The 21,416-nt window shown below is 41.2% G+C and overlaps 1 protein-coding gene across 1 annotated transcript; it reads left to right on the top strand.

The window, feature by feature from the left end:
• The first annotated feature begins 2,837 nt into the window (after window positions 1–2,837).
• Window positions 2,838–21,321, top strand: LOC135475930 (D-2-hydroxyglutarate dehydrogenase, mitochondrial-like). The gene is given in 9 exon segments (XM_064755894.1): window positions 2,838–3,219; window positions 4,170–4,367; window positions 5,636–5,829; window positions 10,446–10,614; window positions 11,936–12,118; window positions 12,121–12,221; window positions 13,904–13,919; window positions 14,339–14,509; window positions 18,789–21,321. Coding segments are annotated over 9 exon segments (1,584 nt in total). The 5' UTR covers window positions 2,838–2,918; the 3' UTR covers window positions 19,040–21,321.
• Window positions 21,322–21,416: the final 95 nt, after the last annotated feature.

Genomic DNA, 21,416 nt, shown 5'->3' with positions numbered 1-21,416 from the left:
TATGTCACCCGACCAGGGGTCCGCGGTCGACAAGATAGGCAGAAGGTCCAACTTAAATGGCTTTTTTGGAATGGAACTAGTTAACAGAACAGTTTTTTAAATGCAGTTTACAGACTAACATAGCACATTTTGTGTGGGGGACATTTAGTGTGAAAATAAAGTCGTTGGGATCTCCTCTAAGGTTTTTCAGACTCTCTTTTTTCCCCCCGCAGAATTGTTGTGACAGTTATTACTGCATACATGTTCACGTCATGACTGGCCATATACAGCATCCTGAAATATTTTCTGGACTAACAGTTCGAGTCTTGGGAAAACTGTACTTTATAGTCATTTTCACACTCCATACAAAAAAGCTGTGAAGCTGTGCTATACGTTTTGATGTTACAGGACACATTCTTAACTGCATAATAAGAAATGAAAACCAAAGGCATTTCGTGTATGGTGAAAACTTTGAAACTACCGGATCAAACGCAGATATTCACTGTATACATAAGGGATAAAACATGTCATGTTTACACAACGTTTCTGAATTTCAGACTGAAAGACATCGATTTCTGTTTGTAAATCAACGATTTCAGCTCGCTGAAATTGATTATGAACGCGAAGTTGCAACGTAAAGCTTGATATCCTCGGTATAACATTCCGTAATGATATGTACATGCATAAATACGAATGCGGGTCATATATATTGTCTAACAGCCAATTCGTCTAAATCATGATAAATGAAGATTTCCTGCAAAATACACAGACGGCAAACAACAAGAACAAAGTGGTATTGGCTGCCGTGGTGGTTAGCCAGCCGGCGCGGCGCAATGACCTAGGAGCCTCTCACCAGTGCGGTCGTGGTGAGTTCAAGTCCAGCTCCTGCTCGTCTATCTTAATCCCAGGTCTGATCAAACACCTCCTTATTTACTTACATACACCTGCACCCGATGTTGTCCCGAGTCAGGAAACAAATCAAACATCTGAAAATCTATAGTTCATTTACAATGGTCCCAGATATATTACTATAAAATGGCAGCCGTTTGCTCCACAGTGGAAAGGTTTTCTTTGTGGTGTAACGGTGGAAATTAAGGTTTCATCTATTTTGAATATTTTTTTCTTTGTCTGTTTTAATAAGGTTTTGCATATAGGCCTGTGTAAATAGGGAAACCTGTGAATCATAGTGAGTCAGTAGATATTGTAAAACAATTCCAATGGCACTAACAGACCACTATAATGCATGGCAATAATTGATACATGCATATAGATAGACAGTGACAGTGGTGTCGTAAGGAAATTAGACGCAGACATGTATATAGTAGGCGAAGGTTCAGGGGCAGCTTATAGGCGACCCTTGAACGAGATCCATTTTAGGGCACCTACAGATTGGAAGCTGTGGAAGTGAAATTAAAAGATTTTTAACACAAGTCGGGGGCCTGAGATTTAAGGTCTATCCTAGCACATTAGGCGAGGCTCCAGCTGCCACAGGCAACGAAGGCTCAGCTTCTCTAGAGTCACTCAAAAACGCGATCTCAGACAACAGAAAGTCTTGTCTGAGTGAGGCTGCAGAATGTAGGCCTATTCTGTAATTAATTACATAATTAATATGTAATTATTACATAACACTGTGTTGTATTCAAAGTTATATCCTGTTAGTCTGATAGAATCTGTGTGTTGCATTAATTGATACATACGTGGTGTGGTTAACAAAATTATCTGCTGCAATACCAGAATACATTCTAACATCACTCAGTCAGACTGTCTGTTAAAATTGATTCATTTTAAGCAAATTAATTTTTTGTCGAAGACCTCTATGCGAATTTACGACCATTCAAGCTTGTGGCACACACCGAGGAATGGGGTTTAAAGAGTCGCCTAGGGTCTATAGGGCCTATTCAAGCCGTGAAATTGATGACATGGTGAAGAAGAAACTATTGAACTTAATAAAAAAAAAAAAAAAGCTCCAGCTCCGCGATCTTACTGGTAAACTGGTGCCTGAGACGTGAGTCTAAATAGTAGCCTATACAGGCCAGGAGGTATAAACAGCCTGACAAAAAAAAAATCAAGAGATTTGATTTCAGTCCTCCGAATGTATAAGTCAGGATTCCTAGTTTTGAGGTAAGGATTCCGAGTTTAGAGGTCAGGATTCCGACTTTTATATGGCAGCCAAAGATGAACGCCTGGCGAAATGTTTTCACTATAAGCTTATATGTCCCTTTCAATTTACTTTTTTTATTTATTATTTTACTGGTGTTTTATTTACTTATTTATTTGATTGGTGTTTGACGCCGTACTCATGAACATTTAACGTATACGACGGCGGCCAGCATTATGGCGGGAGGAAAAGATTGGTGTTTTACACCCTACTCAAGAATAAATTTCACTAAGCCCATACGACGGCGATCAGCATTATTGCAGATAGTCCAGAGAAAACCACGTCCATCCACATGTTGCTGCAAGACCCTTCTCACGTGCGAGCGGAGAGGAAGCCCAGCATGAGCTGGATTTGGATTTACAAACGAAAACTCCATATATCGCTAAATTCTATTACCGGTTCATTGACTTCCACACTGCTCATTTCGTGGGACTAACATAGCTGTTAGTTTCTCAGGAAAGAATATCTAAATCAACAGGAAACTTCATCCGATACTGTAAAAAAACGAATTTAAAAATAACATTTTAAATCTTGACATAAGTCAAATCTGGTTTTATGGAATTGACCCAACTGCCGCCTTGACGTCCGGTTTCTGACGTTTTGCCCATTTATCATCCTGCGGTCCCCTCGGTCAATGGTTTTCTTTGGTGGCGAAGTGTAGAAAGCGCAACACAAGAACGGTAACTCCTGCTCAACCAATATCACAGCACCCTATTAATGCGTTAAGATTATGATGATAAAACTATGCTAGAGACATTGACTCTCCTTGTCACAGTTCGCCATGTCTGCACTAGGTCGATTGCGTGTGTCTTTTTGTCGTACAGCCTGGTTTAACAGGCCTAAACAGCCGACATGGACATCAATCGCGAGGTTAGCGTTAAACACTTCGAGATACAACAACAACAGTGCCAGAGGAGGCGTAGTTCTGACAAGTGAACGCTATCCAAGTCTTCAGCGAGGAGACTACACGGCTGTCACGGACAAACACATAGCCTTTTTCGAGGGGTTGCTTCCAGGACGAGTGATCTCAGATGTGGGGGATTTAGACGGCTACAACACGGACTGGTTGAAAACCTGCAGAGGTAAAAAAAAACTAGCTCCGAAAGACCCGTTGGAGTCTCGGCGCTTACAATGATAATTTCGTACCTTTCGAAGGTCCAGGCCGATCTTCTGGTATGATGGTTTGTCATTGGCCAGAAACCAACAATCTCTTTGTGAATTCGCCACATAGCAGGAGACAGATGTCTGCATCAAAGCAGCCAGCAGCAGACAGAATATGTGGTCCCCTTTACATGAATATCAATTGCTACTCATGAGCACAGCGGATAGTCCAGGGAACGAACGTAGCCTTAAGCAATGCTTTTGAACTGCGACTTATTGGTTGTTCAACTTTGAAAAAATGAAATATTCTGCTTTTTAACCTTCATGTGAGATAGTTTATCAAAGCATGTATACATTTACTCTAGTATTGCCTTTCCTTTGAGTCCACTTCATGAGCGTTAGATCCTGGATCAATCCTGGGTCAAGTCACACCTAAGACCTTAAAAAAGGAAGTTATAACTTCCTCACTTGGCGTTCGTCATGACGGTGATAGTACAACGACTGGTTGACCCGTATTAGTATAATGGCTCGGGCTGGGCGGCTTATTTGCCTTCGGTAAGCCGTCTCAGTGAAGCAGCACTAGATGGTGGAAATTGGTCGTGCAACAAGGAGGCACATCACATGCACTCTAAGGATTCCTTTGTCGTCATATGACTGAAAAATTGTTAAGTTCCACGGTAAACCCCAAGCATTCACTCACTCACTCACTCACTTGAAGTTCATATAAACACACAAAATACAGTTAAAACCAAAATTTTTCCTTGGGCTGTAAGAACTTCCATCCATCAGTTCATTATTAAGGTGAACATATTTTATCTTCAGGTTATTGCCGTTTCCCTGACTTTTTTCATCCATTTACTTCAGGCATATTGAACGTAGCGGAATATTTGGAACTCTTTCTGTAGTAGTGTGATTGTTTTATTCCATACAGGAGCAAGCCAGCTTTTGCTGCGGCCCAAAACCACAGAAGAAGTGAGTCAGATACTGAGATATTGCAATGAAAATCGACTGGCCGTGGTGCCTCAGGGTGGAAACACTGGACTGGTGGGTGGCAGTGTGCCTGTTTTTGATGAGATCATCATCTCCACTCAGCTGATGAACAAAGTCTTCAGTGTAGATGAAATTTCAGGTAGCTGCATAGAGCTGTACTTAATAAATGAGTTAGATAGATTTGATACATATAGATTTTTTTTTCTTTTTGGTTAGCCCTGGACTTACCAGTGGGCTTTTATTTACTATGCCACACCTAAATTACAACATGCCATGTCCTTATGTGTTGCTGAGATTACAGTTCATTATTGGGTGCAATTACCAGAAGAAAAAAAATTGACCACAGAAAAAGGTACAAGGAGCTACAAAAAAATGTGAATTGGCATATGTTTGCTGTATTTTTTTGTTGACATTTGCAGTCCAAGACTATAACTGATGTTAGGAGCTATAACATAAATCAGGTATATCCAGTCCAACATTCTAGAAGGTCTTAGACCAGAAAAATATGGTAGCTCATCCTTTGCAATTTTTAGCTGACAGTAGATTAAGTAAGGGTAGTCATAACAAAAGTTGTAGGTAGAGAATCAGCTTATCTGTCCAAACAATCTAAATTAGTTTTTCATCAGGTAAGGTGTTAAAGAGCTACTTCAATGTCAAGACGTATGTGAAATGATAATTGTTGAGATAATCTGAATTGCTTTCATAAAATGTAAAAAATAAAAAAAAATGCATTTTATTAAAACTGCTGTTGTTAATTTCGGAGAAAAATATGGAAACAAAAGTTTTCTGTCTTTTCCAATTTTGCCTGGTGTGATGTTATACAAGAACACTTGATGTCATATATTGCAGACATATAGAAAGAAACCACCTGGTGCTTTCAAACGCAGGTGACCTCATTTAAGCACAGATGCCTTACTCCACGTGTCAGCTTTCTAATTTATCATCATGTATGGAATATTATCAAGTCACATCAACAAAATTTTATGGAAACTGCCGAAGATTTTGTTTTTGGAGACTCTTCACTAATTGGGGTTAAATAGTGCTATTAATCGTAGATAGATTTGAACCATGCTGTTAGCTCTGTTCCATACATTGTTTGTCATTTTCCTATTTCCGCCCCAATTTCTCTTAGGATAGAAGTAGCACTTTAAAGAAGAAATTACAATAGTTTTCCAACAAATCATGAAACTGATCACTATAATGTATGAAAATGAAATACCCTATTCCTAAAGAGCATAAAATTACTGAAATAAAGAAATAAATTTGAGCTTGTCATCAGAGATTCCAAAAATTTTGAGAAATCCAATTTTTGTTAAGTAATAAGAATTTGGTTTCATCCTCTGGTTACAGGTATTTTCTGTCCACTGGCTCAAGATTTTCCTCATTACCTCATTATTTTGTACTTAGGCACTTTGGTATGTCAGTCTGGCTGTATCCTTGGTAACCTGGAGACCCTCATTAATGAGCACGACTTAACCATGCCCCTGGACCTGGGTGCAAAGGGCAGCTGCCATATTGGTGGGAATCTCGCCACAAATGCAGGTGGAATCCGACTGCTGAGATTTGGCTCACTCCATGGCAATGTGCTAGGGTTGGAAGCAGTAGGTAGCTGAATGACAGATGCACACAATGCACTTCTCAAAAATTTAATAAGTCTCACAGCCAGGGCTCAAAATTAACACTGGCCTGCTGGACAAAGGCCAATAGAATTTTGGTTAGGCCAGCACAGTTGAAGAAGTACTGGTCGCATTTAATTCAGTTACCAGTTATGAAAAAGTATGGCTCCTCGCTTGGTGTTCAGCATGACTGGGATAGTGCAACGACTGGTTGACCCGTATCAGTATATTGGCTCGGGCGGGGTGGCTTACTTTGCTTTTGGTAAGCCGTCTCAGTGAAGCAGCACTAGATAAAAGATCGATGGAAATCTGTCCTGCAACAAGGAGGCACATTACGTGCACCCTAAGGATTCCTTTGTCGTCATATGACTGAAAAATTGTTAAGTACAACATTAAACCCCAAGCACTCACTCACTCACTTACTCACTAAGAAAGTATGGCTAGCACTATGCACCTGCGGAGCTCAAGGACACCGGCCTTATTGACATTTTGTCATTAATTTCAACCCCTGATAAGAGTCATATAAGTTTTAGACTGCAAAGTTCATACTGTTAAAGTAACGTCATTTAAGACCAGATATATGTGGAATTAAATGGAAGCCATTGATCTTGGAACATTATGAGAGAGAGTAAATTGTATGTCATTCTTGACCAGCCTTGTGTAACATTTTTATTTAAATTTGATTAGTATATGATGAAGATAATTATAAAGAAACTTGAAAAAGGATCAGGAAATGTTCACCTTTCAAAAGTAATTCAGGGTCCCAGTGGTTAAAGTGGCCAAACAAAGGGGTGACTATGACGGCTAACCAAGCAGAGGGGTGACTATGACAGCTAGCCAAGCAGGTGGGTGACTATGACAGCTAACCAAGCAGAGGGGTGACTATGACAGCTAGCCAAGCAGAGGGCTGACTATGACAGCTAGCCAAGCAGAGGGCTGACTATGACAGCTGGCCAAGCACAGGGGTAACTATGACAGCTAGCCAAGCAGAGGGATGACTATGACAGCTGGCCAAACAGATGGGTGACTATGACAGCAAGCCAAGCAGAGGGGTGACTATGACAGCTGGCCAAACAGAGGGGTGACTATGACAGCTAACCAAGCAGAGGGGTGACTATGACAGCTAGCCAAGCAGAGGGGTGACTATGACAGCTAGCCAAGCAGAGGGGTGACTATGACAGCTAGCCAAGCAGAGGGGTGACTATGACAGCTAGCCAAGCAGATGGGTAACAACTGGCCAAGCAGATAGGTGACTATGACAGCTAGCCAAGCAGATGGTTGACTATGACAGCTAGCCAAGCAGAGGGATGACTATGACAGCAAGCCAAGCAGATGGGTGACTATGACAGCTAGCCAAGCAGAGGGATGACTATGACAGCTAGTCAAGCAGAGGGATGACTATGACAGCTAGCCAAGCAGAGGGATGACTATGACAGCTAGCCAAGCAGAGGGATGACTATGACAGCTAGCCAAGCAGATGGGTGACTATGACAGCTAGCCAAACAGAGGGCTGACTATGATAACTAGCCAAACAGAGGGGTGACTATGACATCTAACCAAGCAGATGGGTGACTATGACAGCTAGCCAAGCAGAGGGGTGACTATGACAGCTAGCCAAGCAGAGGGGTGACTATGACAGCTAGCGAAGCAGATGGGTAACAACTGGCCAAGCAGATAGGTGACTATGACAGCTAGCCAAGCAGAGGGGTGACTATGACAGCTAGCCAAGCAGATGGGTGACTATGACAGCTAGCCAAGCAGAGGGGTGACTATGACAGCTAGCCAAGAGGAGGGATGACTTTGACAGCTAGCCAAGCACAGGGGTGAATATGACAGCTAGCCAAGAGGAGGGATGAATATGACAGCTAGCCAAGCAGATGGGTGACTATGACAGCTAGCCAAGCAGAGGGGTGACTGTGAGAGCTAGCCAAGCAGATGGGTGACTATGACAGCTAGCCAAGCAGAGGGGTGACTATGACAGCTAGCGAAGCAGATGGGTAACAACTGGCCAAGCAGATAGGTGACTATGACAGCTAGCCAAGCAGAGGGGTGACTATGACAGCTAGCCAAGCAGATGGGTGACTATGACAGCTAGCCAAGCAGAGGGGTGACTATGACAGCTAGCCAAGAGGAGGGATGACTTTGACAGCTAGCCAAGCACAGGGGTGAATATGACAGCTAGCCAAGAGGAGGGATGAATATGACAGCTAGCCAAGCAGATGGGTGACTATGACAGCTAGCCAAGCAGAGGGGTGACTGTGAGAGCTAGCCAAGCAGATGGGTGACTATGACAGCTAGCCAAGCAGAGGGATGACAACTAGCCAAGCAGATGGGTGACTGTGACAGCAAACCAAGCAGAGGAGTGACTATGACAGCTAGCCAAGAGGAGGGATGACTATGACAGCTGGCCAAGCAGATGGGTGACTATGACAGCTAGCCAGGCAGATGGGTGACTATGACAGCTAGCCAAGCAGATGGGTGACTATGACAGCTAGCCAAGCAGAGGGGTGACTATGACAGCTAGCCAAGCAGATGGGTGACTATGACAGCTAGCCAAGCAGAGGGGTGACTATGACAGCTAGCCAAGCAGAGGGATGACTATGGCAGCTAGCCAAGCAGATGGGTGACTATGACAGCTAGCCAAGCAGAGGGGTGACTATAACAGCTAGCCAAGCAGAGGGGTGACTATGACAGCTAGCCAAGCAGAGGGGTGACTATGACAGCAAGGCAAGCAGAGGGGTGACTATGACAACTAGCCAAGCAAATGGGTGACTATGACAACTAGCCAAGAGGAGGGATGACTATGACAGCTAGCCAAGCAGAGGGGTGACTATAACAGCTGGCCAAGCAGATGGGTGACTATGACAGCTAGCCAAGCAGAGGGGTCACTATGGCAGCAAACCAAGCAGAGGGGTGACAACTGGCCAAAGAGACAGGTGACTATGACAGCTAGCCAAGCAGATGGCTGACTATGACAGCTAGCCAAGCAGAGGGATGACTATGACAGCTAACAAAGCAGATGGGTGACTATGACAGAAAGCCAAGCAGATGGGTGACTATGACAGCAAGCCAAGCAGAGGGGTGACTATGACAGCTAGCCAAGCAGAGGGGTGACAACTGGCCAAGGAGACAGGTGACTATGACAGCTAGCCAAGCAGATGGGTGACTATGACAGCAAGCCAAGCAGATGGGTGACTATGACAGCTAGCCAAGCAGATGGGTGACTATGACAGCAAGCCAAGAGGAGGGATGACTATGACAGGTAGCCAAGCAGAGGGGTGACTATGACAGCAAGCCAAGCAAAGAGGTGACTATGACAGCTAGCCAAGCAGAGGGGTGACTATGACAGCTAGCCAAGCAGAGGGATGACTATGGCAGCTAGCCAAGCAGATGGGTGACTGTGACAGCTAGCCAAGCAGAGGGGTGACTATGACAGCTAGCCAAGAGGAGGGATGACTTTGACAGCTAGCCAAGCACAGGGGTGAATATGACAGCTAGCCAAGAGGAGGGATGAATATGACAGCTAGCCAAGCAGATGGGTGACTTTGACAGTAAGCCAAGCAGAGGGATGACTATGACAGCAAGCCAAGCAGATGGGTGACTATGACAGCTAGCCAAGCAGAGGGATGACTACGACAGCTAGCCAAGCAGAGGGGTGACTATGACAGCTAGCCAAGCAGAGGGGTGACAGCTGGCCAAGGAGAGGGGTTACAGCTGGTTTTAAAAAGGTTTTTAAAGACAAATACATGTCACAAAATATTACTTTTGGTGGTGAATCTCACATTTTTCCATGAGGACATCACCTTACCTTGTTAATAATCCTTCATAGTTAAGAAAGCACGTTTCCTTGCATATTGTTCTAACTTGTATTACTGCCAGTACTGCTGCACATTTTCCAAATCAGTGTTTTGACGAGTTAAGAGTTATGTAAAATAATATTTTTTGATGGCTTCCCCATTACAAATATAACTATAGCGCTAGTACCATGTTTAAGATTAATGGCATACGCTTCTTGGTGAGATAGGAAGAAAATTTGTATACAGTTTTAAATGTAGACTTGAGTTTTAACAGTGTGGTTTTATGTACTTTACACACACCTGACTTACTCTTTACGTCAGATCTCCTAGGTAACTGTCAGAAGATGCTTTGTTGCTAGAGGCAGTACCTTACTTTGTATTTATACAGATAAGTTGTATATTTTGATATCTCTCTTTCTGCATTAATTTGTGATCTGAACTATTCAATCTGAAATCAAGAATTATTATTATTAATACACCTTTCTAAGACCATTGGAACTCTCAGAATCAGGCAAAATGTAGAATTTATTTATTTATTTATTTGATTGGTGTTTTATGCCATACTCAAGAATATTTCACTTATACGACGGCGGTGAGCATTATGGTGGGAGGAAACCAGGCAGTGCCCGGGGGAAACCCATGACCGGAGAGGAAGCCAGCATGAGCTGGACTTGAACTCACAGTGGCCACATGCAAAATGTTGAACCTTTAAAATGTGGAAATCCTATGTCATTTACCGTAAGTTTAGTTCTTAAGTGAAATGCAACAGCAAAAAAATTGATCAGTATTTGTAATTATTTCCAGGTCCTTCCAAATGGAGATGTCTTGGACTCTCTGACAACCCTGAGAAAAGACAACACTGGTTATGATGTGAAGCAAATGTTTATAGGCTCAGAGGGAACTTTGGGGATCATCACAGCTGTCTCCATCTTATGTGCACAGAAACCATCGTCTGTTAATGTGGCATTCGTAGGTATGGCTTTTCGCATTAGAAAAACTTTATGATTTATTTTATACTAATTAGGTCTAAACATGTTGTGTCTTAAACAGTTATAGAACATGAAAAAAAAAAAAAACAGGCGCACTTGAAACACACTATTCCTACCACACGGCTATCTGGTCTGCTGATTGTCTCCATTGAAACAGGTGCAAACCTATTTTAGGCTAAATGCTTTGAGCATTATACTTAAAGACTTCTGCTCATTTCATATCAGTACATACATGTAATTCATTTGTTCGATCGGCTCAAGGCTGAGCGATTTACTAAGAACATTGCGCAGTCTTTTTATTCTCGGGATATGATGCAGGGGGATATAGTGATCAGCTTGTCTGTCTGTCCATGATCATTACTTTTGTCTATGCCTCTCCTACAGTTTTGATTGGAGTTTTCATGAAATTTGTAGGCATGACAGATACTTTGTGAGGTACTGCCATTACTTCAAGAGTTATTGCCCTTACATACTTACATATATTGAGTTCTTGTCAACGCATTCCCTCCTACAGTTATGATTTGATTTTCCTAAAATTTTATAGGCAGTGCAGAGACCATATGTGTATGTCATATGAGTTGCAACAATTATTTGCAGAGTTATTGCCCTGTAAACATAGAATGTGCTTTTGTAGATAGTGTGAATCCTTGTCAACACATCTACAGATATGAATGAATTTTGTTGAGACTCTGTGGGATTGACAAAGGCTATCTAGGGATGTGCATGTATTTCCAGGGTTGTTGCCCTTTGAACGTACAATGGGGACTTGTAGATAGTGAAGGTATGCTAGAGTTGCATACTGGTATCTCATTGCTGACTTGCAGTCCCTGGTTTGCATTTTATGACCTTTGCTGTCAATTTATGTATGGATACCAGGTGTGCTAAGTTGTGTTAGATGCCTCCTCATACTTGGTATGTAGAACATGTGTTAGAGCAGCATAATGACCCAGAAGCCTCTCACCAGTGCGGTCGCTGTAAGTTCAAGTCCAGCTCATGCTGGCTTCCTCTCCGGTCTACGAAGGTCTGCAGCAGCCTGCAGATGGTTATGGATTTCCCGATTTCCTCCCACCATACTGCTGGCCGCCGTCGCATAAGTGAATATTCTTGAGTACGGTGTAAACACCGAACAAGTAAATAAATAAATCAACCTGCCACCATCCCTTGAATGAATCTGATCCTATTTTAAGCCCATAATGCGTAGTGCGAGCAGGTCTGTTGAGTATAGCCCCAGGGGGATTCACTGCCTTGGTTCTTGTTTTCATGTTTTCATGTTTTCATTTTTTTCTTTCCTTTTTGTATGAACAGGCTGTGAAGATTTCCCAACAGTATTAAAAGTGCTTCAGCGCAGCAAAGAAAACTTGGCCGAAATTTTGTCAGCATTTGAATTCATCGACCGGCAGTGCATGGCACGTACGGAGCGGAACCTAAATCTGACAAACCCCATCACAGACAACAAGTTTTATGCCCTTATCGAAACATCTGGATCTAACCCAACCACAATGAGGAGAAACTCAACCACTTCCTGGAAACACTGATGGAGGATGGAATAGTGCGAGATGGCACCTTAGCAACAGAAACCAGTAAAGTGCAGGTATACAGGTAGATGTAGATCCGTAAAAGAAAACATTTATCTATGTTGAAGTTTAAAGCAAGAAACCTTCATTAAAGAGCTTGTTATTCATTTGTAAACTTTCATGCCATAGTCATTGCAGTGTTGAAGACATGAAGCTAGTCTAGTAATTATCATATCATCTCTGACGCTATTGTGAAAGTCGAAAAAAAACATAATCATTGATGGTTCTATGGCTGTTTTATATTTTTTTTAACTTTGTATTAAACTGTTCACTTTAATGGTAAACATATAAAAAAGGGTAACTAACTTATTGGTGACCGACCCCAGTAGCACAGTTGGTAGAGTGTCCGCTTCGGGAGGCGGTAGATCCAAAGTCAATCTTGGGTCGAGTCACACCTAAGACCTTGAAAGTGGAAGTTTAACTTCCTTGCTTGGCGTTCAGCATTAATCGGATAGTGCAACAACTGGTTGATTTGTATCAGTATAATGGCTTGGGCGGGGAGGCTTACTTGCCTTCGGTAAGTCATCTCAGTGAAGCAGCGCTAGATAAAATAACGGTGAAATCTGTCCTGCCACAAGAAGGCACATTGCATGCACTCTAAGGACTCTTTTGTCGTCATATGACTGAAAAGTTGTTAAGTGTATATATGACGTTAAACCCAAAGCACTCACTCGCTCACTCACTTACTCATTTGTGGTCATGAAAGCATGCAGCACACAATCCAGGACAAGTACATCATCCAAATGAACAACAGCGTTGTCCTTCAAGTGACCTGCTTTTGTCAGTGTTCAGGTTACATGTATTATTATTGTTGGTGTTATTATTATTGTTGGTGTTATTATTATGGTTGGTGGTGTTAATTTTATTGTTGGTGTTATTATTATTGTTGGTGTTATTATTATGGTTGGTGGTGTTATTATTATTGTTGGTGTTATTATTGTTGTTGGTGTTATAATTATGGTTGGTGGTGGTGTTATTATTGTTGGTGTTATTATTATTGTTGGTGTTATAATTATATGTGCCCCACAGTAATAAAAAACGTTACAATCTATGTAACCTGTATCATTATTTTGATAGTTTTTCGGCCCTGATTAGAGGAGTCTTGGAATAATTACTCATATCACCCAGACTGTTGTCAGTATAATGTCTGGTGATGCTTCATTGCCGGCAGCACTTTTAGAGTCGCCCTGCCAGAGGAAGACACAGTAAATGTACACTCACCTAATGACATCTGCTCGTCATATGTTTTTTCAGCTGTAAATTAAATTATATACAATATTTATTTGATTGGTGTTTTATGCTGTACTCACAAAAATTTCTCTTATATGACAGCAGACGGCATAATGGCTGGAGGAAACCAAGCAGAGCCCGTCGGAAAGCCACCACTAGCTGAGCTCGAAATTAAAAAGACAAACATATATGAATATATATACATGTACACAGCTAGACATTCATCCTTCAGAGGTTAATACATGTAGTTACAGCACAATGTTGGGCCTACTGAGTCAGAAATTCCAAGCACCATAAAATAATGCAGTTTTAAAGGATACAAGAAAAACGCTTGGTTTCATTTCTTAATATGAGGTATATGATGTGGCCTGACATATATATGTAACCATTACAAAAACAGCTTCTGTTTTTTTTCTTGTTGTAGTGTAAAAATGGCATTAAAACTATAATTTTGATTAAGCCCCAGCAGTCAATCTGGAAATGAAGTAGCCTGCTGTGTTGACCTCAATGGTGATAGCTGTCAAAGCTACTTTGGGGTGAGAACCTAAAGTGGAGGCACTAAGCTGGTCATCAGTGTCGTCATTTATGAATATTTCCGAAAATTGACAGAAATTACGCATAAAATAGAGGAATTGTGGAGAAATATGAAATATTCCTCAAAACTCAAATTTTTTTTTCCTCATTCTTGTGGCATATCTTTCTTCATGGTTGTTAATGCCATACTTTCCATCTGTTCTTAAAGCCTTGTGGTACCCCACAGACATCCAGATCTTGTCCTACAAGATACCATTAGTCACCAAATGCACCTGGCGGAACATCCATGCCAACATGTAGTGACATACGTCACCATGGTAAATGTTTTTGGACTCCAGGTTTTCAATGACTTTTTCGTGACTTTTTCTAGGCAATCTGGGCCTCCGAGAGCGAATTGCCGAGGCACTGATGCATGATGGGTACTGCTATAAATATGATGTCTCGTTGCCGTTGAGTCATTTTTATGAGCTGGTTGAGGTAATGAGAGAGAGGCTGGGTGACAAGGCAGTGTCAGTGGTGGCATGTGGCCATGTGGGAGACTGTAAGTGTTCAGATTTTCAACTCTTTCTATAGCGAGCAATGACAAAGTCTGCATACTGTGGCTAGTGTTGTACTTGATACTGTGGCTAGCATTGTGCTTGATACTGTGACCTAGCATTTTGCCTGATACTGTGGCTAGTGTTGTGCTTGATACTGTGGCTAACGTTGTGCTTGATACTGTGGCTAACATTGTGCCTGATACTGTGGCTAACATTTGTGCTTGATACTGTAGCTAATGTTGTGCGTGATACTGTATCTAACATTGAGCTTGATACTGTGCTTGATACCGTAGCTAACGTTGAGCTTGATACTGTGGATGATACTGTAGCAAACATTAAGTTTGATACTGTGGCTAACATTGAGCTTGATACTGTGGCTAGCATTGTGCTTGATACTGTAGCTAACACTGAGCGTGATACTGTGCTTGATACTATAGCTAACATTGAGCTTGATACTGTGGCTAACATTGAGCTTGATACTGTGGCTTAACATTGAGCTTGATATTGTGGATGATACTCTAGCTAACGTTAAGCTTGATATTGTGGATGATACTGTAGCTAACGTTAAGCTTGATACTGTGGCTAACATTGAGCTTTGATACTGTGGCTAGCATTGTGCCTGATACTGTGCTAACATTGAACTTAATACTGTGGCTAGCATTGTGCTTGATACTGTGGCTAACGTTGAGCTTGATACTGTGCTTGATACTGTAGCTAACGTTGAGCTTGATACTGTGCTTGATACTGTAGCTAACGTAGAGCTAGATATTGTGGATGATACTGTAGCCAACATTAAGCTTGATACTGTGGCTAACATTGAGCTTGATACCGTGGCTAACGTTGAGCTTGATATTGTGGATTATACTGTAGCTAACGTTAAGCTTGATACTGTGGATGATACTGTAGCTAATGTTAAGCATGATACTGTGGCTAACATTGTGCTCGATACTGTGGCTAACATTGAACTTGATACTGTGGCTAATACTATGCTTGATACTGTTGCTAGCATTGTGCTTCATACTGTGGCTAACATTGAGCTTGATACTGACTGACTGATAAATGTAAATCAAAATCAAACCTTGTAATAACTTTGGTTGTTGTGGTTTAGATCTACATTCTGTTACCGGGCATTGATGCTTTAACAATGATTTCAATGTATAAGCAAAAATCTTAAACAAAATTAGGTAAAAAAGGGCCTTGATAGACTTAACAGAAAAGAATAATGTATCATCAGAAGAATAAACAGCAGCGCAGTGCCGTTTTTGACTTACATCACAACAAAGTAACCTCCCTTGTCATACAGGCAAGACTTCGGCAAGTATACTTAAGCAGAATATGGTAATCTGACAGTATACTTCATTAGTTACAGTACATGGTAATACTCGGTGATGGATATGAAAATACATGTATTCACAAGACAACAAAGGGAGATAACCTACTCAGTCGACATATTTGAAGTCAGCATGATTTGAGAATATAACTGTACCTCATTTGGCCGTTGGTGTCCAACGAAAAGCAAAGTAATTTGCCTGGTGTGGGATAAATTAACATGCATACCTAACATATCTGAAAAGGGTTTGGCAATAGCACTTTGTTTTGGGTACATATTTCCTCTTTCTCAGCAAAGATTTGTGTACACGTATACTGATGTGCTCACATCAGAACGGTATGACACTCGGTATGACCAACTGTTAATATATAACATTTTTCAAAATATGAGATTTCAAACAGGTTATCCTGCTGTTATTCAGGTGTGCTTAGTTATGCTTCTTTCTAATGTTTAAATATTAGAGAAAGTCTCCACAGTTACATTTATATAGTGCATGGCTCGGCAGTAAAATTTGGAAACCCGTATCCTTTTTGCAGTACAGTTGGATCCTATCTTAATACCGTGTGTCCATCATGGTTATACCGTGGGCAAATGGTCCGACCACCATATGTGAACCCTCGTCCACTTCTTTCTGGCATCGTCCTGCCATCCTGATCTGAATTTGGTCAGCGTTCATTCTGCGTTTGTTTACCGAACTTGTTTACTGTTCATCTCTTCATTACGTGACGAGAAGTGATTTTCCTGCTTGACAATTTGTCATAAATTCTGTAGAGCGGGTGTTTGTAGTCTGCTACATGTACTGTGGACATAATAAGTACATTCGTACACCTACATACATGTACTGCAATGTACATTTTAAACTTGTACACCTGTATAGGTTAGGAACGTACAGGTGAATGATGCTGTGTTGTCATCACTAGCTAGTGTATGGACAAATCTGTAGACATCTAAATACATAGTTACATTGTTATAGGGTTTGCACGCTGGCACTACACAGGCTATGTGTGCAGAGGTTGGCGCTGGAAGCCATTATGGGGAAAAATTCTACAGACATACGAATGGATTTCGATACTGCTTATTTCATTACCACTGAAAAATGACAACATTGCTGTTGAACTTTACTCTATGTACAAATTAGTTCATATGTTAAGCTGTAGTAGCAAAAGGTACAATTATGCGTTTTTACATTCACTTCAGTGTGGTAAAAACATACAGCGATCATACACCAAAGTTGGTACCATGCTGGCGCCTTGATACACACATCCTGATCGGATCCTATGCCCGTGGTGATCAGACAGTCGATAATCATCTGACCATGTTGGGCTACCTGTACGCAAACCGTCCGGCCAAGTTTTATTTATTTATTTATTTGATTGGTGTTTTATGCCGTACTCAAGAATATTTCACTTAAATGACGGCGGCCTGCATTATGGTGGGAGGAAACCAGGCAGAGCCCGGGGAAAACTCACAACCATCCGCAGGTTGCTGGAAGACCTTCCCACATACGGCCAGAGAGGAAGCCAGCATGAGCTGGACTTGAACCCACATCAACCACATTGGTGAAAGACTCCTGGGTCATTATGCTGTGCTTGCGCGCTAACCAACTGAGCCATGGAGGCCCCGTCCAGCTAAGAGGGCTGGAGGATATTCAGCTAGGATTCGACTGTACTGTACCCTATTTCTTCCAAATTTTGGGACACCTAGTGTGCACATTTTAGCCAATATATATGTTATTCCAGCAGGAATATTGAGTTTCTTTTTTCTCACAATGTTAATGAACAACATACTCACGTCTTTACTTTCCCAAAAGTCTGGTAAAGAAATGTACTATTCTACTTCAACACTAATAATATCTGTCCCAAACTTCAGAGCACATGTGAAACAGTCTCTGTCCATCAGTCACCATTTCATTAGGATTTTATTGATACTTGTTTATAAAATTTCAAGCTGCCTGTCAAAAATGAGCATTTTTGGTCACTAAGTTAGCACTGTGCCTCTTCATTCAGATATTTAACTTCTTATTCCATTAGGGGCCCCCGTGGCTCAGTCGGTCGCTGTGAGTTCAAGTCCAGCTCATGCTGGCTTCCTCTCCGGCCGTACGTGAGAAGGTCTGTCTGCAACCTGCGGATGGTCGTGGGTTTCCCCCCGGCTCTGCCCGGTTTCCACCCACCATAATGCTGGCCGCCGTCGTATAAGTGAAATATTCTTGAGTACGGCGTGAAACACCAATCAAAAAAAAAAAAAAAAAAAAATCTTATTCCATTATTTTCAATATTAATGGGCTAAAATTCTATGCACTCACTGACCAGACCCAATGAACAGATCACAGTTTTATTAAATCCACATTTGATTTTTGACATACTGTCTCAGGTCACAGTATTTTGTTTTTTTTTTGCAGTTTCTACTGGATATCTGGATATTCTACATGAGGGAACATGTCAAGGGCAAGTTGTTAAAGTTGCGCTTTTTTTCAGTCCCGAGGCACGGGTTAAAACCCAACCTTGGACAAGTGTTTTTCCTGTCATCCATACAGCCACATCAACTATCTGACATTCTTTCAAGATCACTTGTCGCTGACCGCTGTAGTGTGCAAAATCTTTACCTCACACTTTGGAGAGTTCGTTGGAAACTTGCCAAGAGTCAGTGGTTTAAAACGAGCTCTCCAGTTTCCTCCACCTGTCAAAGTTTGGGACAGATGAGTATGTTGTTCATTAGGTCTAACCATGTGAGAAAAAAGAAACTCAATATTCCTGCTGGAATAACATATATATTGGCTAAAATGGGCAGTCTAGGTGTCCCAAAATTTGGCAGAAATAGGGTACAGTACACCCACAAAACTGACATCCATCATGTAAGTGAGAACTTCAGGAGTGTGGCATTAAAATAAAAATCAAATGAAAATAAATAAACAAATGAATATATACATGGTTCTATATTTTCTCTGATTGAAGGTAACTTACACTTCACTGCAACTACCAGAGAGTTTGATGAGGAAGTGATGGGGTTGATCGAGCCGTTCATCTACGACTGGGTGACCGAACACAAGGGCAGTATTAGTGCTGAACATGGTCTTGGTTTTAAGAAGAAAGACTTTATTTATCACAGTAAATCTAAGGCGGCTGTACAGCTGATGAAAGATATGAAAAGGCTACTTGACCCAAATGGAATTCTGAATCCGTACAAGACCCTTCCTACTGACTGATTGTAGGATGCGACTATATTGTACATTTTGTGATAAGTCCGTTGGTTTATTACTGTTTAAAATTGAAAGTAGCTACTGCTAACAAAATCTATTCATGTCTCTACGATCGTAAGTGAAGAGGTCTGCTAGCAACCTGCAGATGGTCGTGGATTTCCCCTGGGCTCTGCTCGGTTTCCTCCCACCTTGATGCTGGTCCTAGTGGTGTACATGATGGCAGTCATATACATGTAATATTCTTGTGTGCGGTGTAAAACACCAAGCGAATAAATATTTTTTTATAAAAAAAATATAATGTATTTACATATTTAAATTTCAATAATCAGTATTGACCGTGTGTTATTCAGATGTTTTATTATGCATTTATCACCGTACTTTCTGTATTAACTGTAGAAAAAGTGCTGATTTGTTCACCAAATTTTGTGGATTAATAATCGTCAGACAGATTGTATAATTAACCTATGCGGTTTGTGTGACATTGTTAATATTTGTAATAATCGTCATGGGCATGGTGAAAATTTTGTATTGTTTTTGATGATCCCATAAGTAAGTTTGATGCTAGGTGCCTGTACGTTTGAGACTACCATACTTATCTGGATTTTCAGACTACTTACCTGGATTTTGAAACTAGTACTTACCTGGATTTTGAAACTACCTACCTGGATGTTGAAACTACTTACCATGATTTGGATACTTCTTACCCGGATTTTGAAACTACTTACCTTAATTTTTAATTTAGGCCTATGCTCCAATCAGATTTATACCACTATTATACTCTAAAAACAGTGCAATCTGTGTGTAATCATCAATGGAGACAGAAGATGTATCCAAGAAAGATTTTTTTTGGTGAAAGTGTACTTAGTGTCAAAGCCCACTGTCATCCCTGCACATTGGTATGAAGGATTATAAGGGTTCTTTGAGTGACAAGGCCAAGGTCTTTCAGGGTCAAGGTTGCATTTGATTTTCCATCATAATATTTAAGCATGTGTCATAACCTACACCTGACTTTTTTTTATGTACATGTTTATTAAGAATTTTCACTTTTGAAACTTTTAAAATAGTCTTTCAAATTTTTATTAATGAAACAGATATGTGTGTTTATGTAGACTAGGTGGGCCTCTGTGGCTCAGATGGCTAGAGCACTAGTGCAGCGTAATGATCCAGAAGCCTCTCGCCATTGCGGTCGCTGTGAGTTCAAGTCCAGCTTATGCTGGCTTTCTCTCCGGCCGTAAGTGGGAAGGTCCATCAGCAACCTGAGGATGGTCATGGGTTTCCCGTGGGCTCTGCCCGGTTTCCTCCCACCATAATGCTGACCACCGTCGTATAAGTGAAATATTCTTGAGTAACACCAGTCAAATAAACAAATAAATTATATGGACTATACTGCTGTACTTTGAAATTGCAAGAATGTTCCATTTACTTTAAGTACAGACTCACAGTGTGCTAAATTCCTCTACACCTTTGTATACAGAAAGACCTGCAGTATAAAATATGATATTTGACATGACACTCCACGTGCGTAAAGGTGGTCACGCTTATTCTCCATAGAGTTTTTTCCCAAATTCCCATTTATCACAAACTAACGATAATAAAACAAACTGTTACACATTGCATGTACTGAGATTATTATGGTTGAAACTGAGGAGAACATGAACTGTTCATAGAAGTCCGAGTTTGTTTATTACATTCCTGAACTGTCAGTATACTACCCTGACCACCCCTGATGCTCTCCTGCGGTGCTCAGTCAATAACAATCACAACCAACGGAATGAGATACACTTTCCGAGTCCCTGGGCAAAAAAATACGTCATTTACCCTAGTGCCCAGAATCACTGGACATGAACAAGAATATGGTAATAAATATCTGACAGCTTAAATAACATGAAGAGCCATGGTTTTTTTTTTTGTTGTTGATGACTTGTAATACACATTGAAGGAAATTCTTACCTTTATTACTAGGACATGTAAGGTTCAATCCCAGCCCTGGGCAAGGAAATTTGTGGATCCTCCCTCTCGCTGTTCTTTGGGCCTCTTTGACATTAAGCACTGATGTGACCATTTGCAGAATCTTGTGTTGGTTGGAGATCACTCGTTTCCCCCCAGTAGGGTGCACATAAACCTTCGTCACCCTCACGAAAGTTACTTGTCAAAGGTTGGTCATTTACCCCAGGCACTCCGGTTTCATTCATCCATAACACTGGCTGTGAAGATATTCTATTTATCATAATTTAGCACTAAGTATGCTTCATGAAACCTCTAGTTTTATGAAGCATACTTAGTTGAGCATGCCCTTGACTACCATGACAACGTACCTTGTGTAGATATAAAGTGCACTTGGTTAAAGATGACTTATCGCTAAGTATGCTTCATGAAACTGGCC

Source organism: Liolophura sinensis, chromosome 9, assembly GCF_032854445.1.
Source record: "Liolophura sinensis isolate JHLJ2023 chromosome 9, CUHK_Ljap_v2, whole genome shotgun sequence".
Taxonomy (NCBI): domain Eukaryota; kingdom Metazoa; phylum Mollusca; class Polyplacophora; order Chitonida; family Chitonidae; genus Liolophura; species Liolophura sinensis.
The sequence above is the reverse complement of the archived record's forward strand: the minus strand, read 5'-3'. Positions and strand labels throughout refer to the sequence as shown.